Here is a 27,912-nt window from a genome sequence, read left to right as displayed (position 1 = left end):
TGCCACAACCTGATACAGCCCCTTTCACAGGTCGCAACCTCTCTGGCCTCTCCAGCCATCATACTCCCTCTGACCCCCAACCATCATTATCATTCTTGTGTTAAATGACATACAGGTCAAGAAAATGGCACCGTGTTGATGTCTCACATGTGAATAATCCATGCATCTCTGAAAAATGTCATGCATGTCTGCTTTGTCAAGTATACATTTTAGCACAGAGGCAGTGTATTAACAATTAAATTGAATATATTGAAGGTGTAGTTGAATTTTCATATACAGGGAAAAAAATTTTAAACACGTCAACTCCTAAATATCATTACCGTTTTCAGAGCATTCTTTATAGGATAGAACCACTTTTTATGGCAAGCAGACTAAATCAATTAAAGGTTTCTGCAACCGCCAGTCTTCATGTGTACACTTAATTTAGAGATTCAGTCGCTCCTTTATTTCAATTAAAACCCTAACAAGTGTCCTGGGGTCTGGATTTGTTGCACTGTTAGTATTTCCAAAGTGCTTTTTTTTTTTAATTCTGAGAGGAATCTAGATATTAAAGTTGTTTTTTTAAGGCCAGGTATTAGTCACATCGCGGTGCTTTCACACAAAAGATTTGGCAGAAGCTAATTTGCATACGGTCAGAGTCAAGCTCCTGATGGAAGTTGTGCAGCATCCTTGTCTCTTAGCAACACTCTTTCTCTCTTGGTGTCTGTGTTGAATTGACTAGTCCTTGGCACTCGTCTTTCACTAAGAAAATTCATAATGAAATGCCACCCGACAACCTGCATCTATCACAGAGAGACGCTCCTCACTTCCCTCTTTGGTTGCAATAATTTTACTCTGGAATTAATAAATCAGCACATTGTTTAATAGCACAGCAGAGGAGAATGTCACTGACATGTGAATACGCGGCAACTTTGGTTTTAGGGGGCATAAACATGTTTATTAAGAATTGTGCCAAGATTAGAGGCAAATTAGCAGGTAATTGGAGACACCTGCAAAACAAAGGGGAGGATGGTGAGGTGGTAGTGTGGAGCGCGATAAAGGAAGAGATTGGGCTTCTGGGCTGGCCTCCACCCGTTTATTGGTGGGGGAGGCATTTAAAAAGAGGGGATTTGGTATGTTGAGAAAATGACTTTTGTCCTCTTCCATGGCGACTGCATCCAGATGCTGCCAAGAGATGTTAATAGAGGGTCACATTTTGGACAATAGCCTCCATCACTGCATTCACAACTGCCTCTGTACTCCCAGCTCAACGCGTCAAAAGAAGAGATGTGCTCCAATTAATGTTTTTTGGCAAAGGCAGCCAGCCATAAACTATACTGTAATTATCGTTCTGCTGATGATGTCTATCATCTCGGTCACCTTGGTCACATGTGGTCTTCGCCCAGCACATTTAAACTTCCCGTGAGAGGTCAAATCCATACACATTTATCGCCCACTTCTTTACATCCTCCTCGTCCTTTTATCGTCGCACATGTCGTCTCCTTCTTCTTCTTCTTCGTCTCCTTCTTCTTCTTTTGCGTGGTGCTCGTCAACAACATCCAAGTCCTGACAGGTGCTGTGCGGACATTAAACCTGCTGCTTTCTGTTTTAAAGCGCTGCGCGTTTCACGGCTCATTTCAGGCGCATTCTGGCTCGCAGCAACTCTGCCTGAGGAAATGTCTGCGCACTGGGAATTATTTCAGCTCTCCCTGCTGTTGCACCGAGATACACACGCACCTTTTTAGATGACTCATGTCACAATACAAACTAAAAATGTATTTAAAATCTAAATTATTATAATATTATTATTATTATTATCAAATTATATATATATATTTTAATTAAAATATTTAAAATATAAAATTGGTTGTGTCAGGCTACGGAATGGTGGGTTCAGCTTGCAGAACTCTAATTTGGATTTGTTTTGTTATATTAAATACATTTTATAAAAACAAATAAATAAATAAACGGTTCGCTACATGACGCTGGTACACCCGGACAAATTAGGCTGTTGCGTGGTGGCCACGTGCGTTATACACACACATTGTGACACCTCCCGACTTTGATTATAACCACGAGGTAACTCCTGAACTAAATGAGGAAGTGGTATGTATTTGTGTTTTTGCCGACAAGTAGCTCAAATGATTGTCTTCATATTTTAATTATTGTATCATCCACTGCGATAAATCGACGGAAATTCCTTTAACTGTCACAATCTCTTAATTGGTGTATTGTTTTGAAGAGACAGTCGATGCCGACGCACAACTGTTCCACACCCGGTGCTTCACACACACGCTCTGTGTCCACAGCATCCCTGAACACGCAGGGTTTCTCCTCCGCTGTTTTCTCGCTGCCAGAGGTCGTCCTGTCGCACGGTGTCAGTGACTTCAACAAACCAAACGGCTAATTGTCACCCTTTAATTGTGATTTAATTTCATCCTCCAGGCTCCCGCAAAGCTGTGTAAAATAACAACATAAACGGCTGCGAATAACAAACCTTTAGTGAATCGTATTGATTGACGCGCGAGAAGGAGAGGTAGAGGGAACGCACCTGCCTCTCTCTGTCCATCTCGGGATCATGAACACACCAAGTAGGTCTAATTTCTGAGACATTCAGCTGGGATGTGTCTCAATTGGGACTGGGATTAGAGGCTGTGATTGTCTATTGGTTTAGATTGGGTTGTTCAGGGCAATTCTGGAAACTTATATTGCAATCCACCGATTGTAATGATGGAGAGCCCTCGATGTGGCAGCACTGATTACATCAGCCTGTCTCTGCGGCTTCTCTCCTCTCAGGTATTTATTCGTTCAGGGCGCAGTCCACAAATAGCTTCTATAGCTCATGTTCACATATGGGACGGACTCTCTATTACAGACGGTAAGATGAACAATCTGACTGTTTTCATTGCGCTCATTCATTTATTGGTCTTATTGCTTAATTAGAAAACCGGCAAATACGGCGTTAAAATATGTCCAGGTGTTTACAGTATGCCTTAAAATACATCACTCGTTTCCTATTGGCTGCTGTGGCGCTTTGTAATTAGAGATTTATCAAGGACCTTTTTTTCTAAAGAGCGCGAGGCTCCTCCTCGCCCGTTACTAAATGATGTGTCCATGCAAAGTGGTGGAAGAATATTCAGATCTTACTTTGGTTAAAGTATAATGCTGCAATATAAAAAGACAAGGCCTGTATTAAAACTGTCACTTACATGTTATTTTTGTTGTTATGTTATACTTATGGAATTGGATTATATGTACTGATGCATTAATGTATTTGTATCATTAATGTTGTGTAATTTAAATTATTCTGCTGTTAGATTATAAGGCTGCATCGTATTTCATAAGATCATTGTAATGTACATTTTGAATCTGTGAAGTATAACTAGTAAGACAGCTGTATAATAAACGCAGTGAAGTAAAAATAAAAAGTACAATATATCAGTATAAGTAGTATGATTGCACTTTTACATGTACTTTCCAATGAAACCACATTACATCATAATGTTTACATCACTGTGTGTATGTAAACAGTGTTTATATCAAATCTAAATAATTATTCTTTCTATACATATTCACAGTTTACACTGGTGTTTTCTTAAATAAAACAATGGATTCCTACCGACACACTTCCAGAGCAATTTCCCAGTGGGGGATAAAGTACTCTGATCATTTACTTAAAAGAAAAAGTAGCAACAGATCAAAGTAAAAATACTCCTGTAGGTCATAATCCTTGATGAAAATAGTCCAGATGTATTATCAGCAAATGTACCATAAGTACCAAAAGCAAAATGACTCATTATGCAGAATAGCCCCTTACATTACTGCATATATCAAATGATATATTATTGGATTACTGATAACGAGACAGCATTTTAATGTTGTAGTAGGTTGAGGCAAAGCACAGTTGGTAGTTTAATCTAGATAAACATATCATAATCTACATTTGAAGGTTACTTTAACTAAAGTAGCACTTAAGTAGCTGAGTAAATGTACTTAGTTACTTCGCACCACTGCAGCTGATAATAAATCACACCCATGTGTCTGCAGGCTGTGATCATATCAGCATGTGCTTTCCAGCATGTTCTTATGAACCATCTCTGTGACATATGGAGATGCTTCCTCCCACAGCCACACCTGACTGATCCTCTCCTTTCTCTGCACAGATGATATCACACAGCTCACTGCGACAAGATTCCCAAATGGCTCTCCTTTACAGTGGAACATGTCATCTGACCATGTCGCCTGGCTAAACCCAAATATTGTGCATTGTTGTTAAAGAGAGGTCAGGCAACTTGCGAGTCGTGTATTTCAGGCTGTGTTCTCTAATGAAGTATTCATGAAGCAGCAGTGGGAGCAAAGTATAGGTTTACACTGGTGGTTGGGACGGCATCGCCCCCACTTCCCATGTGTAATGCTCGGCTTTCCCCCTGCCGGCAGACAGGCCATCATTCCTAGTGTACTTCCAGCAATGATATCAAAAAGGTTTTTTGGTCAAGCCAAAGAGAGGTCACTCTAATAATACCCAAGGTCAGTGGTGGGAGCCAGCGAGTCTCCCAGTCATTATTCATTTGTTCACAGAGTTAATGACAGTTGCAGGGGGACGAGAACTTGGAGCCAGTAGCCGCGTGATGTCACCAACACATGCCAAGGGATTAGGAGGGCAGGCAGGGGACAAGAAGTGTGGATTATACAGGAAAATGAAACCACAGCAACAACCTTTACTGCTCCAACGCCCAACTCTGCATGTTTGCTGTTGGAGTTATGACAAATACACAGAGATGTCACTGAATTATGACAAGTTGCATGACATTGAAGCAGACAGCATTGCCAAATAAAAGGATAAAAGAAATCTTCAAGAGTGTTTTTACTTATTCATGTCCATCATGTGCATGTTGAATGTTCTGTTCGGAGGTGTTTAACATAACATGTCAGTTTGATGAGAGAACATGTTTTTCTTTTTTCTTTTTTAAACCAAACACCATCATTCATTTACAGTCTTTTGGTACATTACTGTAATATTGTGGATGTGTTTATGGTCGGAGAGGATTCAGCAATTTCTTAAAACAAATTACAGAATTTTATAGTCACCACATTATATATGGCGCCGTTATAGAGCTACAGTAACAACACCGGCGGAAAAACTGGAGACTGTGGCTTTCACACACAGAGAGAATGAACAATGAACACACCTTATTCAGTCATTGGGCAGGCAGCGCAGAGTGAACAATGAACCCCTCCCTCCTGTCTAGCACCATGTCTGATAATGACCACATCCACCACCGCTGATAGCGCTCGTCTTTTATGACCTACATGAGCATAAATACAGCTCAGATAAAACATTTCAGGAAGGATATTGACAATATGACCAGCTGTGCACGAGTGGCAGCACAAACTGGGTTTTCATGTTTTCATAAGGTTCAATGGAGAAAGAAGCCACATGTTGTATCTGCTGGTCACTTGAGCCATGAAGCAAAACGATTTTACATTCTGCACCTGAAAAGGCTCCATATGTTGTTTTGTCTCTAAACAACATTTAGTCCTTGTTTTTGTTGCAAAACAACTGACGAAGGAGTTGCTTTTGTCTTCTTTCAGTTACATCTGCTGAATAATTAGAAAGAAACTAATATGCATTGTGATGAATTATGGTGCAGGAATCCACCAATTTGGCCTTTGTCTCAAAACCTAACATGCAGATACAGTAGATTCCCTGTTTGAGCATAAGGTCAGAGTATAAATATAAACTGCATTTTGCATTACTTTCAGATGAGTGAAGCTGTCAGACCAATAATATGAGCTTTCAGTCCTACTTTCTGCCACTTATCCCCCATTCTAGGACCAGGGGTCATGTGAAAATTGAAAGTGACAGTCAAACCAGCATGTTGAACAGGCTGATTGGACTAAGCTGTCACGGCCCAGATCAGAGCTTTTTAACACCAGGCCTATCAGAGGCCTCTTTCAGTTGGAGCAACCAATACAGGCCAGGATATGTATAAGAAAATTAAAAAACTTAACAAGGAAAGGAAAATATTTCTAATCCAAGACAGAAAGAGTCTGAACTGCCACATAAATCCTGGATTATTTAAGAAATTGATGCAATGAGATAAAAATAATAAACAAATGCAAATAACTAGAAAGACAAAGTTTGAGTAAGTTGTCAAAAAAAACTTTTAAGAATACTATTAACAGCAAAAACAAAAGCTTCATAGTTCACTGAGGGGCTTTTCTCTCCGACAGGATTCAGCTCTCATTTCCTCTTTCAGATGAATGAAGTCCAGTGGTTTTCCTTTGTGGTCGTTTGAATGAAAATGTTTGTATCACCTGTTTTGCGGATGATTTAATGAGCGTGTGATGCTGTCACATGAAAGATTTTTTACTTCATCGAAAGCATTCCCTGTCAATTTATATTTTGTTTCATATGCAGCATTGCATGAAGCCCAGTCGAAAGCAATCAGCTCACCGTCATCCATTCAGATGATAATAAATCACGTCATTATTACTTTTACTCAGGTCCATCTTTGAAACAGAGGAGGATGAAATATTTTTGTCAGGTGGAAGAATAACTTATGATCCTTTTATGTCCTGCTGAGAACCCTTGAAAATAATAATACACCACAGCAGAAGCACATGAACAACTGAAAGGCACTGAGTGTTATAAATCTTATGGGATTTGCATATTTTGTCCCCACAGCAAGAAGCAGCCAAAAGAAATCACATGGCATGTGAAAAAAAAGAAGGGTTACAAAACTCACTCAGAAGTTAGAGTTCAGGATGTGTTTCTCCAGAACTCACTTGTGATTGAAAACGTGAGGATTTCAAGGTAAAAGCTTCTTGAAGTACAGATTTCTTTTTTATTCTTGTATCTGAAAGACTCAAAGTCAGAATTATCAATCAACAAATCTGTCACAATGTGCTTATTTGACCTTCAATCCTTATCTGTTTCTCTTTAGTTTGCTTCTTTCTTATGTCAACTTCAACAGCTTTACTTTATTACACCATTTAAAAAGTCTTCAAGAGCCTCTAAACAAACTGAAACCTTGGCTGTCTAATAATGTGAGTCCATGCTGAGGGGCCATTGTCAGACAAGTTAGGAATCAAAGTGTCACATCTCGTCTCTCCTGCTATACTGGGAGTTTTAACATTAGGTGTAGGGTTGGCTGTTGTGTTTCATGAAAAAAAAAGTTGTTATTAATGTTGTCATTGTCATTGCTTTAATATAAAGTAGAGGAAGAAGCCAATAAAACCTTAAAAGACTGATGAGAATTGTGTGACTTTCCAGAATTCAAAGAGTCGGTGAAACATTTCCAGGACTGTAATGACAAAGTTTATAAAGAAAATAACAACTTCCTCTTTATCTAACAATATGTAATGTGCAAACAGCCTTGAGATGCAAAAATCCAAACTGAAAAGAGACTTCACCCTCTTGTTTTTTGTCCTGAGCTGTGATTGGTTGAAAAAGCTTGACTCACCAATGCACTACAACTGACTTGCTTTGTGTGCGTGCATGTGTGTGTGTGTGTGTGTCTGTGTGTGTGTGTGTGTGTGTGTGTGTGTGTGTGTGTGAAAGAGAGAGAGGAAGTGTGCGCCAGTGGCCAGATCCGTGTTATGTGTTACTGTTTTAAGTTAAAATCAATAAAATGGCATTTGATTTCATTTTCAACACACAGCTCACAAACTTTATCTAACTTTATCCTTAAATCAAATCGTGGATATTAGATTTTCTTGGCTTCACAGTTTACATTTGTGGTCATTATCAGATACTGTGCCTCCTCCATTCCCTTGAGGCAGCATAATCACCCAATAAATATAACATACTCTGAGTGATAACTTGCCCACTCCGTTCTTTCCTTCACTGCTTAACTCCAACACTTGAAACGTGTTCTGGAGTGTAGTAAAGCAACTTCAAAATATATGGAATCAGACAAATATAAAGAGTATGATAATTGAAATAAGAACCAGACTGAGCAATTGATCAGCACACAATATCAACCCAGCTACAGCAAGACATCCTGTTTGGCTCAGGCATCAGAAAAATAACAAAGTGACAGCTAAAGTGAGGAGTTATATTCTGAAAACCATTAATAATGAAGTGTAACAGTCCTCTTTAAATCCGTATTTATGTTTCCTCGTGCCTAAACAGTACCAAAGTGTTCTATGTTGAAAAAAGGGCTCCACATTTCAACTATAAAGGTTGTCCAACAGCAACAAACTGAAGTCTTTGGAGAGTCATGAAACACTTCAGAGTTGTTTTCCTTCACTCCTTCTTTCTGTCGACACACACAGCAAATTAGAGGAGTGTAGCAGGTTTTGTCGAGTACATATCCACACACACACACACACACACACACATACACACACACAAACACACACACACACACACGCGGAGAGAGAGATAAATTAGAGACAGTGTTGCTTTAATTATGTGATACATGTTTAAATCTAAGAACACAAACGTGGACTCTCCTCCTTCCTCTAAAGGATCAGGTAAAAAGACTTGTCTCCATGCCTTCCAAAACGCACTCCTCCCATGTCCATCCCAACATCACAATTCTCCAACCCATGTTCTCCCTTTTTTTCTGATTCCACTGATCTGAGCTTGAAATGCGAAGACAGCAAAGCACTAAGCCTTCAAACGTGTGATTTTTTCAAAAGATCTCTAGAAGCAATCTCTGCCTGACTGACCCCTGACAGCTGCAGATCTCTTTATTTCTCTCTCTGCTGGCACTTCATTTGGTAGAAAAGCTCTCAGATTCACACCTCTGTCAGGCAGCACAAGTGTTTATTATGTGCATACACACAGAATATCCCACATAGTGCACACCTCAAAGGCATGCAGTTTGCAGTCTTTTAACAAACAACATGACACAGTAATTTATGCTGCTTATATTTATTGCACATAAATCTTACTTCTTGCTAAACTAAAAGTGAGTAAATATTGTCATATACACAATTTCTGTTTGTATTCTCCCCAGAGCCATAGAGTCATGAAACCCAGTATGATCCATGAAATATGTTTCTTTAATACCACCGACGAACCTGTCCTCTGGCTTATCTGCTCCTCACTGCAGACACACAAGGTGCAATGGATTTGACTTCCTCCTCATGTTTGCATTTCTTCTTTTTATTTCAGTCAGTCAAAACCAAAAGAGTGAAAAACTGTTATGGATGACGGAAGGGAAAACATAACTAAATGTACGTCACTGTGTGATAATATGTACAAAACAGATCATCTGCAAAACAAATACATACTGTAAGTAGCAGTTACATTTAAATACACTTCTCCATTGTGTTGGATTATAAATATCCACCAAACAACAGAATTACCTGAACAATAGCACGTATTCTTATGTGCAGTTTGTCTTGGTTGTATTATGGCAGCTTTTCCTCCATCACTCCGAGTGCAGGCTTTGCTGGTGCCTCCTTCTCTGGAAATGAGACTGCAGGCTCTATCATTAGATCGGATGGCAAGTCTTTATGCAAAGTGTTTTGCATAATTACATACCAAAGCCAGAATAGCCACCCTCAAATTTTATGGGTCACAAAACATCAACAATTGCCGCATTATTGTCCACCAAAGTCCAGCCCCACCAATGACAAGGAACGAAAAAAGAAGAAGAAGAGAGAGAAAGAACTCCTCTGCTTAATCTCAGTTTGGGAGATTGCATTTCCATTCCAATAAAAAAAGTAAAGAAGATTATTCCCATCTTGTTTACATATAGTTGTAAAGTTCAGAGGACTGGCCAAGGCTTCTGGGAGCTTGATCACCGGGTGAGCATCAAGAAGTGACTCCAGTAAAGTCCTTCATATTTGTAACCTTCAGTTCTTGTATTGTATTTGTATTTGTTCAAGAAAATTAAGACGTTCATCGTGCGATGTTATTCGTTTTATTTAATTCTGGAAATGATGTATGTAGTAAAAAATACCCCAAAGTGGTCGTACAATTATGTGTGTGTATATAATACAGTGGCTAGTAATACGAGCTGATAATGCTGATTATTATTAAATAGGTTTTACTAAATATATCGAGCCTGCGGGAGATTTATTTGAGCATCCATCCATTCAGATATCCAGGTTTAAAATGATTATCACAGTGGTTAATGTAATCAGTTTAAGTGAGTTTGAAGCTTTTATTTACAGTACATGTTGCATTACTCAAAACAAAACAACAATAATTAACAGAAATCCGATTAAATTAATTGCGTCACTAATTTTGAAGACTCCGGAAGAGCAATAAAAAGCGAATTAAAAACGAACAATTAATCCATTTTGATTTATTTAATTTTCAGTAATAGAGCATAATAATTATTATGGTAGCTCAGTGATTGATTTTAGAATATATAATAACTTCGTAGTGATGTTACATGTTGTTCTTGGAGCCAATATCCGTCGTTAACAAGCCGTAGTCATTCTCAACTCCGGCAGAGAGAACGGGGTCACAGATGAAAACGGAAACAATATGTCCGTAGAAAGAAATACGTTAATTAAAGGAATATAAGAAACTGGTGAAGGCAGAACATGAGTTTAGTTTTAAAGTGCACAAAAGCTGTGATAATACGGAAACTCTCAGTGGAGGAAAGGTCAGATAAACAGTCCTTCTTTTCAGTTAAGATACAACATGGTCCATATAAATATGAGAGACAAGAGACAGCCTCACGTGAGCAATCAGACTGGTATCACTAAATATTTCTCAAGAGCGCGTGATAAAAAAGAAATCGAAAAATCACCAATGATGACGGCTTTGAGACCGCAGTTATGAGGTCTTTTGCGCTTTTTGTGCAACACATAAAGTATTAAAACCACCTCACTTTGTCACTTTTGTGTTTTATCTGTTATTTTTCCTACCATAACACAGCTTTCATTTTGTATTTATCATTAAATAAGTGATAATAATAAGTAATCTCCTCCAAAAATGTATTTAGACAAATTAAAATTAAAATTGTGAATAAAATGTGTGAAATTCCCAGCTGCCATTGCATATCTCTATTATGTTTTTTAATCTTTTGATCGACCAATTTCACAGCAAAAAAAAACGAAAAGAAGAAACACCTAGTTAGACATGTAACGCATAATCGCCAGTCGGGGCAACGGAGCACAGCTGAGGTTAAGCGTGCAGAATAGCGCCATCTCGCTGTTGCAGACAGATATTCCTGCACTTTGTTTCCTCTTTCTGCGGAGACCCTCCGTGAAGATGTGTCCTCTCATAAGGTTGACCGATTTCTGTGTGCGGAGCCAGCTATGACAACAGCCTGCATGCTGCTGTCTTTTGGCGGCCACCAGTTATATGTGTTATCGCTGTTCATTAGTGCCGGGGGTCCCGGAGCGGGTCTCGGGACCTGCGGGGGTCAGTGAGAGGAGGGGGAGGGGGGGGCAGCGCGTCCTCAGCAACTTGAGAAGTACAGTCATTTCACTGTAATCTAATTCCACAAAATGATCACATAGACTACACTAGTTCCCAATCTGAGGTCCCGGGACGCTCGTGGGTCACCGAGGGAGTTAAACAGGGTCCTCCAGAAATCAGAGAAATAAATTAATTTCTCTTGTGGGTCGTGATTGGTTTGCAGTTGCGCATTTACAGGATGTATGAATTTGGTGATCCTGGATTTCAGTTTCTCGGCTGCTGTCTGATTATGGGCTGTGTGTGTGTGTGTACTAAATCCCATCAAGCCTCAGAAAATGTCATATGTGGGTCCCTGTGACAAAAATCATATCAAGCGTGGATCCAGGGGCTGCAGCGCGTATCTCCGCAGGTTGGTCTTGAGATGTGGGAGCTCATGCTGAGAGAAAAAATAAACCTACTCTCAATATCATGGAGGCTGTTTCTACAAAAAGCCGAGAATTGGTAAATTTCAGGGCGGAAATACAGAAAAGAGGAACACAATCCAGCATCACCGGAGCTGGATGTTCCCTGTAAACTATCAGTGGGTGCGGTTGAATAAGGTCAAAAATAAAATGCCTCTATTTATTTTTCCTTTATTTTATGTGTCTTACCCTGCAACATATATTTTTTTCAAACCAAAAAAACACGAACAAATCAAACTTCTACAACAATTTCGGCCTCTATAAGTCAAATAAACGCAACTGAATAATGCGTAAAGATGCGGTCGAACACATACAGAAGTATCCAGACTCTTATTTCTCCGTACTGGTGTTTGCTCGGAGTTCCCAGTAAGATGCCCAATACGCGCCGCTCTGCAGAACTGCCATGAGTGCCTTTGAAATGCACGATGTTGTGTCTGCACTAAGGAGAAGAACAACACGTGGAACAAGAGCGACACGAGACAACCAGAAGCCAGAATACAACTTTAGTTTTAGATGAATCTATTAATTTACTGAAAAAGTTTGAAATAATTGTATCTGTCTTTTCCTCACCTGTGGAATATGGAACAATGTGTTGGTGGTGGAAATGAAGATGATGATAATAATAATAATAATAATAATAATAATAATAATAATAATAATAATAATAATAAAAACGGCGATGATAATGAAGACTGGACGAGAGATAACACGCAGGGTGGGACTTTTTTTGCTTCGTTTTATTAAAATAACTTCAGTCTTCTACCAGCATCGATCAGAATTACGCCAAATTAATTTCACAGTTTAAGGGGGCTTTGCCAAATGCGTGTTTGAAGTTTTGGCAAAACACACACACGAACACACATGCGCAATGCACGTCCTCCCACACACAAAAGGGAAGTGAATTTACAGGAAAGAAAATAGAAAACGTCTCCATCAGCGGCGCGTGAGGGCAGAGCCGCGTGCGTGGAGCGAAGCAGGGCAGGCCTGCCCGGCTAATTAATGCCACATTGATTAAACATTTAGTACTTATTTGTGCAACGCATGCGGCATTTCACATCCACATGAGATAATGTCTAAAGTATTCAATATCATCATCATCATCATGATCATCATCATCACAGAGGCACGCATCAACATCATGTGGCGTGAGCTGCACAGACGCGCGCAGCCAGGCATGCACGCTCATGTATGTGCATATAGAAATATGAGCAAACAGACCTGCTCAATTGACACTGTCAATTAAGATGTCTCAATCAGCCATTTCTTAGTGTCACACACACACACACACACACACACACACACACACACACACACACACACACACTGAGGCCCCTCGCACGTGATCTCAATGCGTGCGTAGAAGAGTTGTGGTCGCATTCAGGGTCCTTCTCCAAACTACTTGAGAGTAACGAGCCTGTAACATTAATACTGCGACCCCTGGAAGACTGACAACCACTGCGGTGCACCTAATGGGGATCTTAATAAAGTATCTATGTACCCCGAGTAACAAATCGATAAAAGATGTAGGCCTCTATCGATCAATACCTATGAAGTAGTCCTGATGAAATAATGCGTTAGGGTTTTGGGAGGCTGAAGGGCTGTCTAATATCCAGGAGAGTGTTTGCGGTCTCTTCAAATCATCCCTCTGGCTCACCGCTCCCCTCTGTGTGTGTGTGCGTGTGTGTGTGTGTGTATGTGTGCGTGTGTGTGTGTACGTGTGTGTGCGTGTGTGTGTGTGTGTATTAAGACTAATCAAACGGCACGCTTTAAAACACTGGGCATATCGGTATGTGAGTCCCACCTCTATTGGCCCGTTACTCCAGAGAAGTTCAGTCCTCTTTCGGTTATAATACATATTTTAATATAATAAACTATAAGCGCCAGTCATGCTTCATCAGTGGCCAAACAGTAGCTTGCGTTTGGATTAATTTGGCATTCAATATGACCAAGTTATCATAGGAAATGTTGGCTGCTCTGCTGGTATTGAGATGGCTCACCGTGAGCTCGTTGGGTTAAAAGAAAACTGAAATAGCATTCTCAAAATGGGGGGAAATTCAACACGGTGTATATTCCCACTCTTCACTACATCAGCTGCAGTTGTCTTTATCTCCCCTATTTATATCACCACAAAGCGCTTCGCCCCTTCTGAAAGTCTGGCAGTGTTTTTTTCTTTTTCTCTTTTTTTCAACTGAACTTTGCCATATTGGTGTTGATTGGTCCTTCTTTTATGTATTTTTGTTTTCTCAATTTCTCGTTTCTCGCAAATGAAAACTATGAAGAGGAAAGGTTTTGTAAAATAGGACACATTCAGTGGTACTGATCACTAGTTGTCATGTGGTGGTTGAGGCCGATAAGTCTGTGTACTATACACGCACTCCGGAGGTCGAACGCAGTGCCTTTAATATTCCCTTCAACTTGTAAACCCGTTTATACTCGATATCAAGGGACCACAAAAGGCGCTGATGTTGTCAACAACATGATAATATTGTTTTGGTGAGCATCAATTTAGAGAGAAATCCAGGATTATCCCCTGATGTTATTTTATTGTATCACAAGCCTCCCAAATAGATTCGTGACTTTTATTATAACCCCCTGCTGCTTCCGATCACTCTACAAACTACAACTTCCCATGTGGACTCTCATCTCGGCCGAGGTGTCCAGTGGCCCTGCACTACCTGCTGCACTCACACATACTGACGCAGTGGGGAACATAGTGGATGGCAGGTGCTTAAAACACACATTACGTTACGGCCTAATAGCAAGCAGCAGCTGCTGTCGTGCGTGTGCGAGGAGGCGCCTGCGCAGCCCGCGCGGGTCGCTTTTCCTTTTGTTAAAGTGAGCCGAGGTCTCCGAGGGATCGGAGCTACAGTTCCAGGGTTAGCGGGTAGATGGCACACTTTTCTTACATTTATGGACAGAATGCAGGACGCATTGTGCACTAAGTGGAAGTAAACGATCATATATTTGAATGGAGAAAAAAAAAAAGATAAAGTGGAAGAATGCTCAGAAACAAAGGAGCAAAAACTAAAATAACTTTGAAATTAGGAAAAATTGAAAATGAAAGAAAATCCCTTTTGCTGTTGATTCAAGTTGTATCACTATGTTATAGTCAGTTTGTTGGATAAGATACATCACAATATAATATAATGTATAATAATAATAACAATACAAATAATATTTAGTTTTACGTTTAAGCAGTGCACAATCAATAAAAGACATGAGCACGCAGTGTAAATGGGCTGCTGGGCCTCAGCTACACAATAAAGTCTACGGGCTAATTTGTCATATAGTGATAGTGCCATGGTGCAAATAATATTCGTCGCTCAATTGTGCCTGCGCGCGTGCGTACGTAAGTGTGCAAGTGTGTGTGTGTGTGTGTGTGTGTGTGTGTGTGTGTGTGTGTGCGTGCGTGTTTGTGAAAGAAACGGAGGAAGAGCGAGACTGCAAACCATATTCTTCTTATCTTACTAAACAAATAGCCACTAAGAGCCCGTGAGTCCTGAATAAGTTCCCAGCTTCAGACCCCAACCAACGCCAACCACCCGCACAGAGCCACGCATCGGCCCCGCAGCATCCTCCGCAGCCTGTAGGTTTACTTTTCTTTTGGAGTGAGTGTGTGTGTGTGTGTGTGTGTGTGTGTGTGTGTGTGTGTGTGTGTGTGCGAGTGTGAGTGTGTGTGTGTGTGTGCGTGTATGTGTGTGTGTGTGTGTGTGTGTGGGGGGGTGGGGGGGGGGGGTGGGGGGGGGGGGGGGGCTATACCAGCTCGTGTGTCAAAAAGATATCACGTCACACAGACGTAAATAAAAGTGACGTCGCAGCGAGTTACACCTCATTATTTTGTTGGTGCAAAGCTAATAAATGAGCAGAGGAACCCATTATAGAGTCCAGCATTTACATCACGCTCTGTCAACTAAAATCAGCCCGGTCAGTGACGAGATCCATCCAAACCCATTCTGAAGCTCCACTTATCATCACATTTTGAAGGATGGTGGAGTGAGTTTTTATTCTGCTTCAGTCTTTACTGTGGTCCAATGAAATCATATCGCTGTAGTGGGATGCCTACCTTTACCTATTAATATGGGGCTCAGTGTGATTCACCTCAGAGACAGTTTGGTTGGACACGCAGTGAGAGCAGCACGGTGTGGATGAATAGGGGTTTTCAGCAAGACGCCGAGGATAAAAGACCATCAGCATCACATAATAATCATCATTTTCATCATTACCAACAGCAACAAGACCACACACTCACACACATAAACACACACTCGCACACAGCAGCAGAAACCGTGGTGATGTTGGCTTCTTCCCATCCTGATTAAGCCTCTATACAACAAGGCTAATTCTATTCCAGGCCTAACTCTCAACTAAGCCAATACTAATAATAATTAATGATAGGCCAAAGGTGTTTGCCAACACAATATCACGTTCGTAAATAATTGACATTCAAACCCATCACATCCACTTCTGGATATTAACACACTTATGAATAACACGTTGAAATGTGCAGCGTTCCGCAACTTCCTAGTGTTAATGAAGCTCAGTGATGCAGTTGAAAATGAAGAGATAGGCAAATGTATCAAGAGAAAGCAATTCGATTTTTCACAAAATAATTTAAACTTTTCCCCCCCGATCAATACACTTTAACTTGTTTTATTTGGATGGTAGTATGTATGAATTAATGTTAATATTAGCTTATTTATGTAAGCGTCCAAAAGTGAATCCTCCGCAAATAGTGGGGAAGCCGAGGGCACTGTGTCCCGCGTGAGGGGGTCTACTGTTATGAAATGTAATTATCTGTTGAGGCTGGGTGCCTTATTACAACTGTTGCATCCGATTTCTGAAGTTAAACTGACATCCACCTCCAATCCATTATTTTCAAAACAGTCTAGTCAATAACTAATCGGCGTTTTTATAGAAAATAATCTTAACCTTGTAGCAAAAAGTTAAGTAGTTGAACGGGCATGTTGGCTGATTGATTAATTATTTTGAAATTCATTAATCACTTTCATGGGGCAAAAGGGCAACATCCTGCCACAGCAAATTGACTCTCTCCACCCCCCCACCCCCCACCCCAACACACACACACACTCCACCCCCCAACCGACCACACACACCACACGCACATACAAGGACATGTTCACGCGTACGGTTGGGAAGTAAAAAAAACATGAAAAACGTGTGTTTTCAAATTCATAAATTATAATTTAATACCAAGAACAAATTTACAGCAGAATGCTTGTTTACAATAAGCTAACACAAACAAACAAGAATTGTGTTCAACTATAAACTTTCACACACACTCACATATATCACTTGCAATTAATAATAATAATAATCATTAAAAAAAAGTATCTATACGTTATCAATACCCTGCAGTCATATATTTTTATATATTTATATAAAAACGTGGGTCAGTTTAAACTGTTCATAATTACAATCATGTATCATTCTCTGGTCCATATGTGGCTACGAACAGCCAAAGATCAGTGTTCAATCAGTGATCCCTTTTAATTCAACCACAACATGATGTTCTTGTGTGTGTTGAAGAAAAGCCTCAAAACAAAGACAAAAATGCTAGCTTCCGAATACACACACGCACACGTTCTCACACACGCGCGCACACACGCTCAAGCACACCACGGCACCTGTCAAAGACCAAAGGAGCAATAACACTAAAGTTAAAATATCAACTCCTTTTCCCAAACCTGCTCACCCTGTTTAAGTCTGTAGCCTAATAATGAACTTCGTTTCTTTTCTTTTTCTTTTTTGTTTCTTTAAATACAAGGGCTAGTGTACTGAATGCACAGATTATATCTATACAGTCAAAAAAGAGAGAGAGAAAACATTTACATTTATATATCAAAGGTAAAATAGGTTAGCGACCTGTGGCCATGCATTCACAGTCTAAATATACATGAAAAAGAAAACATTTGTAGTAATATGTATATACATTAAAAACATAACTTTCAGTGCTACTAGCTAAGTCTGCCACTCAATTTTGAAGACGTTGTATTACTGAGAAAAAAATGGCAACCACAGATTTTTCTTAATCACATATACTTTGTATAAAGGAAAAACTCGTTGAAATGAATTGACCTATATTTACAAGAATACTGCCTCTATCAGTGTTTTTTCAAGTGAAATACACAACTGTAGTTTCAAATCTAATTGTGCTACCCCAAAATGTTGTTGGCCTATACTTTAACAACGTTTTGATAAGGAATCACATCATGCTTGTCAGGCACTTAATGCTTGAAGTGAATACAGGGTGACATTTCAGGGACGCTTTATTAAACACTACTCTGGCTAGGCTTCAAACTTTTATGACCCTTGACCTCTCCAATTTTTTTTACCAGTTAATTTTGCTTTCAGTGCAGTTTTAGCCACTGCAAATGCCTTTAAATGCACATATTAAGCAACTTGTCTCCAATACATTTCTAACAGGATATAGGCAACTTGTAGGATTTTTTTTATTGTGTCCTATTGGGGGAACTAATGCAAAATATCCAAAGTTGGAAGAAATGGGGAAGACTTTTTCAGCAAATAATTTGGAAAACAAAGTTGATCCTGTAACTTCATATGAATAAAGAGCAAAATATTACCGCTGGGTCATAAAGTTGAACATGAACTCCAAAAAAACTCCCTTTTCCCAGATGTTATTGGTCATCCTAAGAATATAAGTGCGCTTGCAGCATTAAGCCTAGATTATAAGCCTAAACTCCTATTGCTGTGGTTTTAATTCTTTTTAGAACTTTTTTTTCTTCTTTTTTTTTTTTTACACCTTTTCAAAATAAATCATTGTCTTAGAAAATAACACCACCTGTACTACAGAAATCACATAGGCCGGTTTGGAACCAGAAAGGAGGAACAAAGAAAGTACAAAACACAGCTATACATGGACACAGGACAAGTCATTTGAGAAAAGAAAATTCACGTTTTGTATTTTCCCTTTCTCCTGTTTTTTTCTTTTTACCCAAATTACCATTTTAAATGCACTTAATACTTAAATCTTCCTCATAAGGATCCACAAAATCCCTTTTCCTTTTTTTTCTCATTTTCTTCTTTCATTAAAAAAAAATGAATCGAAGCAGGTTGTTCTGCATGAACACTGGGAGCTTGTATCTGCCATTTTGAAAGTTCAGTGGATGTCTCAATTTTTTTTGGAGTAGGGGGGAATTCACAGTCATTTACGTCAATGTCTTTCTTCATGAAAGCCAGCCCCGTGTAACAGCCGGTTGTTTTTTTATTCCTTCCACAAAAGCAGCTATAATCATTGTAGTCTCGCAGCCCCCCAACCCCACCTTTTGTTTGTTCGTCTCCTTCTTGGTTTACTGAATTGACATGTAAGGCCAGTTAAAACTGCTCCCCGAAAGCAACATATCCCTGATGAGAGTTTCAATTGGGGTTTTACCTACCAATCGGACGAAAAATAATTGTTCTATGACCGAGGAAGAGACTGTGCGGAGGGAAGGCAAGCGGAGTAACAACTTCCCAAACCGTGTTGGCTGGTTGGGGTACTGGCTCCGGACATATTCCTCCAGGGCGCACTGGGACTTCTCCTGCAAACTTTCCACATGGGCCACATCTGAGAGGCCGCAAGCATCTGGAAGGGAGGGGGAAAGCAAATAAACATTAATAAAGTGTAACCTAAAGTGTTTTTTTTTCCCACCGTGGTGATATGGCGGAAATTGATAGCCTGTCACATATAGGAAAAAAAACAATTGTTTTAGGAAATTATTCTTATCCCATTATATGTAAAAGTGGAGTTTATTAGTCCCGAGGCTTGTTTTCATTAATAACTAGTGCACATCTTTTTTAGTGTGTGATAATTATTTAATAACATGGCGCGAGGCAAATAATTACCACACCAGAAATAAAATGCATAGCTCTGCACTATGATGACAAGATATATGGCTGGAACAATGATATCATATTTTGTATTAAAAAAAAATATAAGGATAAAATAAAAACAAAACTTGGAACTTTTTTTGTTTTATTGTTGTGCCACTGTCTTAATTAGACGCAGCTCCTTTTATCGCTGCTATAACTCAGCTATAAAGTAAACTAAAGGTGAACTAAATAATTATGCATATTCACTGCAAACTACTGTGTTTTAGATGGGCCTGTCTTTCACAGTCAGAGGCAGAGCGAGGAACAGGGGAGGGGGAGGGAGAGAGGGAAAGACAGGGAGACCTACTGACCTTTAGTGAGCAGAGATTTAGCTTGGAAAAAGGGCCATAGCCTACGGAGTTGCCGTCATACTCTACCATCAGAGACGCATAATCACTATCTTTGCTGCTGCATGTGGGCGGCAGCTGATTATGTGCCAAAACGCTTGTACGTGCATTGGTTAAGTTTGTAAAGTTTATGCATGACAACAACCAAACCACCAAAGTAGCAACGGCGTGTCATTCAAACTACAACACAGCTCATGTTCAAGCCTGCGGGACTCAGGTATGGAGAAGACAAATTATGCCACAGTGGCCCATTAAAAGGCTTAATAATAAAATCCAATGACTTGGAATGTGATTTTTTTTTTTAATAGGCTAACAAACCATCACGAGAACAATAGTGGGCTGCTAGAGCTAAATGAAATACAGAGGATGGCTTGCAGGTATGATATCATTTCAAAGACATGCATTCACATGCCTTGTAAATCTCGTACACACGGATTTTTTTTTAATTTCGCCCTTTAATGGTGAAGATAATGTAACACAATAGCTGGGAAGTTTGGGTCATGACCTAGTTCTGGAGCAAGTCCAGAGACGCCTTGAATCCGACGAGGCGCGGAGAATATTTCTGCAAATAAAAATGAAAGCCGCCCCTCCTGTCACTGCTCGATATCCCATAATACTGTTAGATTCGGACATATTTGCAATTACAATGCGGGCATGGGGTCTCCTTGCTTTTTCTCGGACATGTCTGTCCCCTGAATGACACGAGATCGCTGAAACCTGCGCTTTGCTTTTACTGTGTGCAAATGGGACATTAGGCTTGTCTTTCTTTTTCTATTCCCCTCCCCCTCGAGCCTGACATCATTTATATCTGTCATTCCCTACAAACAAGACGTGGGGTATACACACGTTGATATATGGTGGAGAAAAAAAATCATCCGCAAGCTATTGGATTCCTAAAAAGTGTGTTAATAGCTAGATTTTATGATGCTTACGGTAATTATTGTGGAGTTATCGGTCTTCTTTAACTCAAGAATATGTCCTAATGTTTCAGTCACTTTCCTCTGGTTTTGTTGTCAATTTAAGTAATAAAAAAAAAAATCCTTGCATGGTCATGCCTAATATTTTGAGTTTATTCATGTGTGTGTGTGTGTGTGTGTGTGTGTGTGATAAATCAGTTGATTAATTAATCACGTTTTATAATTTAGTAGCCACAAGGCTATCCAGAAGCTCTTGACCATAAGGGCAGCATGCTGGTGGACATTGAAGCAGGGTGTTCATCTAAAACAAGGAACAACCTCTGCAGATACATTTATGTGTTAATTTGGCTGATGTCAGTGAGCACGTGAGTGACATTCACACAGACTGAACTTGGAGTGTGCCACTCTATTGTCTTACCTGTGGTGAAGAGCACAATTGCCTTTAAGCAGCTATATTCAGCAGAGTCAACGTGCAAAGCTTTGAGCTTTTCCACTTGTTCTTGGAAGATCCTAATGTGGTCCATAAAGGCCACCACTCGGTCCGCAGACATGGGGGAGGCGTGAAGGCCAGCCGCCGCCAGCAGAGGAGCCACGTGCAGGGGCATGGAGCACTGCGCGGCGTTGAGGACAAATAACTCACTCCACGTCAACCTCAGCAGAGCCACCTGGTCGGTGATCTGAAGGTCTGGGAAGAAGGGAATATTCCTGGCCCACTCCACGGCGCTGAAGAGCATCCTGGCTGCTAGTTCACAAATGTTCTCGATGCCCATGATGTTGTTGGGCTGCATGCACTGACTGCCATACCGGGACGTCGGGTAGGGCTCCGCTCTCAACAGGAGAGAGATATATCCGGATAAGTAGGAATGGCAGTGCAGCGGGTCTCCATTTGTCAAGGCGAACTGACCATGATGTGGCTGTGTGGGTGGCACCCGTCCCCTTTGCACGGCTGCAGTAAAAAGAGAAACTACAGATATTGAAGCCTGAATTCTACAAATCACCACACAATATCCTCATGGACATCGAGACACACTGTCGAATAGTACAGATTTTTAACTGTGCAGAAAAACTGGATCAAACGATTACTCCTCTTATGATAAATAAATGACACACATCATGTTTGCTATATAACATCACAACACACACACAGGCACGCACGCATGCAATCACACACACACACACACACACACACACACACACACACACACATACACACACACACACATTATGTTATTGCATGAGAGTTTAAAAAAGGTTAATGAAGCTGTAGGGAGACAAATAATGTAATGAAACACCAGAGAGTCGCCTTAAACACGTTTAACACAATACATGCATCTTTATCTTTAAAATTATGCTTTTTCGGCTACAGCAACATGAGCTGGCTGTGAAGGAACACAAAGAGGGCAAGGGAGACCTTGCATGTTTAACCCTTAACCTACTTTGCAATTCATATCGTTTTACCATACGTGCAGGCCTATTTTCGACTAATATTCAAATAAATTCTCAAGATATGTGAGCGCATAATTCACGCGGGCATCCCGCTTTAGATTCAGTGAACGAGGCACACGGGATAGATGTGGAGATGTAGCCTGAACACGCTATCTCTTAATTCGATACTCGCCATAACAGCGCAGAAGGCTATATTGTATCTTTCCCTACAGATGTATCTCTGGGCTCATGGCGTTATCTGAATATAAATAATTCGATAGCCCTCGCGTGGCCAGGGGTCGGATCTTTTATGTGAAATGCAGAAGTATGAGGCGCTGGAGCTGGATCCCATAACGCAGCGGCTAAAAGGGAAGAGCCGACGAAGCCCCGTCTCGACCGCGGCGGAGAGCGGCTCCATTGCGAGGCAATGCCGCACAGCCGGGGAGGGAACAGTCGGGGGGGGAGAGAGAGAGAGAGCAGGCGAGACGGTGGCGACATAACACGGTTTCATGTCGGAAAGCCCTACACAAGCACAAACACACAAATAAAGAAGAAAACAAAAAGTCCCAATACCTTCCCGTCTCATGCCGACTTTCAGGCATTTTTTGAGGCGGCAGTACTGACACTGATTGCGGTGGTGTTGGTCGATTGGACAATTCCTGTTGGCACGGCATGTGTAAGTGAGGTTCCGTCGTACGCTCCGCTTGAAGAAGCTTTTGCAGCCCTCACAAGTGAACTGGCCGTAGTGTTTGCCACTAGATTTATCCCCGCACACCACGCATTCGATGTGCTGGGACTGTTTCTCCGACTGCTGCGTCGTCTGGTTCGTCGGCGTGGACTGTGTGTTGTTCGGGGGTCCTTGGACCGGAGTCTGAGTGGTCGGAGGGGCGACCTGAGAGGCTGTCAGATTCAACTGGCCTGGTTGAGGGGTGGGAAGAGATAGTCCTCCTTGGGTTTGCGAGGAAAGGGAGCCTTGGGTGTCAGCCACATCGTCCTGGGAGCCTCTCCACACTACCATTGCCATATCTATCAGTCAACGTAAAGAAACTTTTTGTCTGCCGTGTTGGTGTCGCGGTGAATAATGTCTCAATGAAACGCGTTAAACTGTGACTAACAGCCGGACACACACAATGTCAAATCTAGCCTACGTTGAATCCACTCAGAATCTCCCGAAAACTGTCGATTTATTGCTGTTGGAGACGTTGCGGAGCACGTTTTCAAAACTGATGCGATGGCGAGCTGAGTCGCTGCCTTGCGCTTAAAGGCCAAGTCCAGGGGCGCTTACAGTCAGCCATCCAGTACACCCATCAATGGGAAATGTAGGCTAAATATTAAAATAATCAACCGAGGTAGCATGGACTACTCAGTGAATGATGGAGCAGGGTTGGAGAGACCGTGCCTGCAGCAGCATACAACAATTGGTGAGCACGCTGTAGCAGCTACTATCAAGTTCCAGCACAAGTCTTGAAGAAAATCACCAACTGGGGAGAAAAAATCGCGTCTTCTCCCTTTTCTTCTTGTGAGGCAGCGCCAGCACGCGCGCAGCTGAAGACAATGTTTTTGGAGAGCCTGGAATATGAAGACAACTCTCCCCCCCAAAAAAGCGAAACCACTAAAAAACGAAAAACAAAGATCGCCACCTACAAACCTCCTCCGTGCAATGGAAAATAATGGGAAAAAGGAGTAAAGAATCAAAGTGATCAAATATGTTAAAAAGGCGGAGGTTAGAAAGTGATTTGCGATTGGTAGGAGCCGGGCTGGCAGAATGCTTTCTCTCTGATCAGCTCACTGAGCTCTCTATATAGTGAACTTTGACACGACTGCTGCAACTTAGCACACGTTACCATGGAGATCAGCTGCCATATAAGGAAGGAGAGTGTGTTTGACTGGTCAGAGCTCAGGCACCTCCCCCTAAACCCCATTGGCTAGTCGGCACTTGTGCTACTTGGTACCTTGCCAGAGCCAGCATGGCAGTCGAGAGGGCCGCTTGGTCCTAAAAGGAGACGTGTTTCGGAAAGAGGAATCCTTTTTAATCACTCAAATAGCCCAGACTATAGAATATACTCAGATTACCAGAAAAGCCTTGGCAATTGCATGAAGAAAACACAAAATCTAAATTCAGTGGCTCATATCGCGTTGCACTATATCCGTAACCATATAGCAAGCTGAAATATCTAGATTTTGTCCCTGAGACACAGGTGCACCTTTGGAACATGATATGTGCTCATTAGCCACTATAAAACTGTCTCTATATTGCACCATAATCGTTATCCTTTAGGTAAGTAGATATAAAGACAGAGTACAAAAATACACATTTAGAAGAAAAATAGACAAAACAAGACGATACTCTAAATACATTGTGACCATTATCTTGGATATTTGTGAATAAAACAGCACAAAGACTAATTTGGTCTATGTACATATAACTGTCATTAAAGCCACACGATTAAAAGAGTCACACAAAAAAAATCACATGTTGTCTGCATTTCCCTCCACATTTGTCCAAGTTCCTTTATTTGTACAGGGTAATATACCTATTAGCGCTTCGATTCACACCATGTACCATTCATCACAATCCACACCTCTTGTAAAAATGTTATGATAGGCTACTGACATCATCTGGACACCCGCTGCAGTCAGCTAATCCCCCGCCGCAAACATCCCTAACACACCAGGTCAGAAAGGCCATATCTAGGTCTCAAAAGTCAGAGGTTTTTTCTTTATGTGGTCAAAACGTGAAATGACTACAGCTTAAAATAGGGACGACATTTAAATATGTCCCTTGAGGTCAAAGGCCATGCCCTTCACATTAAGGCTAGGATGAAAGTTAAGCCACTTCCTGATAAACAACACTATAAAAGCTGGTGTGGTCATTTAGATGCTTTATAATGCCTGTCAAATGTTGCCTTATAATAAAGATAATCTACAGTTTGGGATGATGACAAACACAGTGAGGGATGCTGTGCATATAAAACAGGGTCAGTGGTTGCTCAGAGTTTCTACCCACATGGTTAACATTGTTTTAAGGCTTGTAGGCTATTTAAACAGCCGTAAAGAAAAGGTTTACTTAATGCCCGGAGGCTATTAAAGTTGAACTGCAGGTAAAACTTCACGGAGACATACAGATGAAACTCCAGCCGGAGCCGTGTCTGTGTCTAGAGAGCAGCAGCAGCAGCATGCATTGTCCCAGGATGTTTTACAGTATATGGGTGCCCCCTAGCGTATGAAGTTTCTGCTTCAAATAAGATTCAATTTAGAGGAGCCATCCGACACGGAAACCGCTTCAGTCTCTTCTCCCGCATCGACCAAACTAACGAGCACCATTTTAAACTAATGACTGTTTGTTTAAATTCTGTTTTACATGACTTGGACGGCAAATCTTTCAGAGTTGCCAAAGTTGGATTTACTTTTTGCCACTTCAGGCAATCCCAGCGGTGGTATTTAGACCAATCATTTCTTTATTCTAAAACAAATGAGCCGATTACATTTAGTCTGCATGACTATTTTGCCGGTTTTATTTACAGAAGTCGTGAAAATGAAGAGCCTGTAAATAAAAACACTCCGAAAAATATTCATTTATCGAGGATCCAGCGTCCTTCAAATGGTAAGTATACATTTTCTACACTTTATTGTGATAAATCGTGAAATTGCAGTGCTTTATTTCGGAGCTCTATATTAACTTATTGTTTAAATAAGCGATCAGGATTATCGAGTGGAATAAAAGACATACTGCTTTACTGCTGCCGACAGAGCATATAGCGTATATTTGGTCTGCGATGTTTCCATGCGCATTGAGAACGGTCATTTTCGGTTATTATCCAAGTGTTAATTTCTAAGAGGATCACCATAAGCCGAACTACTTAGCAAATGTTCATTAATTATGTTATTTGATAGTGACAGAGATGCAGGAGGCTGTATTCCTATAGTAACATACCTACCAAATGCATACGTTCTTCCTCCGTATAGCGGGAGGCATCTTCTCTCTCTTTCAGAATATATTTTGTCTTCTCTTTTTCGACACGGTGCTGAGAATGAAACTGGGAACGCTTCCTCTCTAACAGACGGAATCAAACACACAAAAAAAACGCTGTTTATTGGAAAATGTGGCAAATGTCTGATCGTGCCAAAACTTTGGTTGGCCGGAACAAACATCTGATTCACGTCATGTGTTGTTGAGCGAGGAATTGGAAATACAAGTTGAGGAGTCTTCCGAGCAGAAGATCATTTGACTGCCTCTGGAAATGATACGTAGGTTTTACAGCAAAGCAGAGATCCGGTGCGCCTTTTTCTCTCCTACAGTGATATGGCCAAAACGCGCGTGTACGCCGCTGCTTTGTGTGGGCTATGAGGACAGAGGGAGGGGGTGTAGTCAGAACAGACACCTGTCTTTAAGTGTGGCGAGCAGGCATTGTGAGATTCTGCATATTACTAATTATATTGCAGATTGGAAGTGAAGATGCAATAAGACCTGTGATTAGAGCTGTAATTAAAAACTGGCCACATTTGAATTTATAGTAAAAAAAAATCATCATGTACTTAAATGAAGCCTATAAAACAGCAGTGACTATTGTGATATTATTCTTATTATTACTATTAATTGGCTTTGATTAATATTAATATTTATAATACACCATCACTGTATATCTTACAAAATAAAGATACAAGCGACTAAATAAACAATAATATGTAGTTGTTTAGCAGCTACACATCAAAGCATTATGTAAATAATAAGAACGCCTTTTTAATGAAATGATAATTGCCTTAATTAACCTCGCGTAAATATATATACTGCATTGAACAAATGTATACATGTTTTTCAACTCAAACATTTCTAGACACAATGTATTTGCTAAACGACCTCCAAAAGTCTTGTACTGCAGTTTTTATTTCCCGGTTTTAAAAGTTTCCTCTGTGTGATTAGTAGTTGTTCTCCCTTCAAGCAGAGGATAAAAGCACTATATGCTCAGCAAGCCTGCATGAACACAACAATAGCGCTGCCCAACGGGACCAGTATCGATTAAGACGAGACAGAGGATGTCGCCTGCACTAAATATTTACTGATCACACACACAAATAGCTGGATCTTTAACGATTTCCCATGCTCCGGCTGGGAGAAAGGACTAAATCACTTTATTATTGTTAGTAAAACAAAGCACACGCTCCGGAACATAGAAGTGGAGATGTACTGATTGGGATAAGTGCAGTTAAATTAATCGATAGTGAGTAGATAATAGTTGAGATTTACGGGCGTGCAAAGAAAATGCTTTCACTCATGTATCAGGTTAAAACTGACACGTGTACTGCCATTGGTAATTCTTCTTATACGCCAACGCGCGCGCACTGGTCAAAATAGGGAAAAGTCAACAGATCGTTTCAGCGTGAATGACGATAACGATCTTGCATATTAATCGCAACATTAAAAAAAAAAGCAGCGAGATAGAGGATTAAAAAAAAGAAGAAGATGATTGTTCGCGGCAAGAAACCCTTTTCACACTTGTGTAAAAAGTCACAATCTTAAAAGTAATTTAATCTCCTCTGCCTTCACCACGTTCTTCATG

At 40.6% G+C, this 27,912-nt stretch overlaps 1 protein-coding gene across 2 annotated transcripts; it reads right to left on the bottom strand.

Annotated features, from left to right (window-relative positions):
- Positions 1 to 16,967: 16,967 nt before the first annotated feature.
- nr2f2 (nuclear receptor subfamily 2, group F, member 2) lies at positions 16,968 to 23,420 on the bottom strand. 2 transcript variants are annotated; one of them, XM_034535078.1, is made up of 3 exons: positions 22,928 to 23,420; positions 21,348 to 21,893; positions 16,968 to 19,378 (listed from the first exon to the last, which is right to left on the bottom strand). In XM_034535078.1, the coding sequence occupies exons 1-3, from the start codon at positions 23,376 to 23,378 to the stop codon at positions 19,104 to 19,106; spliced, it is 1,272 nt and encodes a 423-aa protein (XP_034390969.1). In that variant the 5' UTR covers positions 23,379 to 23,420; the 3' UTR covers positions 16,968 to 19,103. The 2 variants fall into 2 exon arrangements, with proteins under 2 accessions (XP_034390969.1, XP_034390970.1); XM_034535079.1 differs by having other exon boundaries at positions 21,348 to 21,875.
- Between the last annotated feature and the right edge of the window lie 4,492 nt (positions 23,421 to 27,912).

This window comes from Cyclopterus lumpus, chromosome 6 (assembly GCF_009769545.1).
Source record: "Cyclopterus lumpus isolate fCycLum1 chromosome 6, fCycLum1.pri, whole genome shotgun sequence".
Classification (NCBI taxonomy): domain Eukaryota; kingdom Metazoa; phylum Chordata; class Actinopteri; order Perciformes; family Cyclopteridae; genus Cyclopterus; species Cyclopterus lumpus.
The sequence above is the reverse complement of the archived record's forward strand: the minus strand, read 5'-3'. Positions and strand labels throughout refer to the sequence as shown.

Bases quoted from the DNA above. Each gene is read 5' to 3' on its own strand.
- nr2f2 (XM_034535078.1), bottom strand. From the start codon at position 23,378: ATGGCAATGGTAGTGTGGAGAGGCTCCCAGGACGATGTGGCTGACACC. The intron at 21,894-22,927 runs GTATTGGGACTT...CAATATCTGTAG, and splicing joins AGTCGGCATGAGACGGGAAG to TTTCTCTTTTTACTGCAGCC. The intron at 19,379-21,347 runs GTAAGACAATAG...CCTCCCTTCCAG, and splicing joins AATTGTGCTCTTCACCACAG to ATGCTTGCGGCCTCTCAGAT.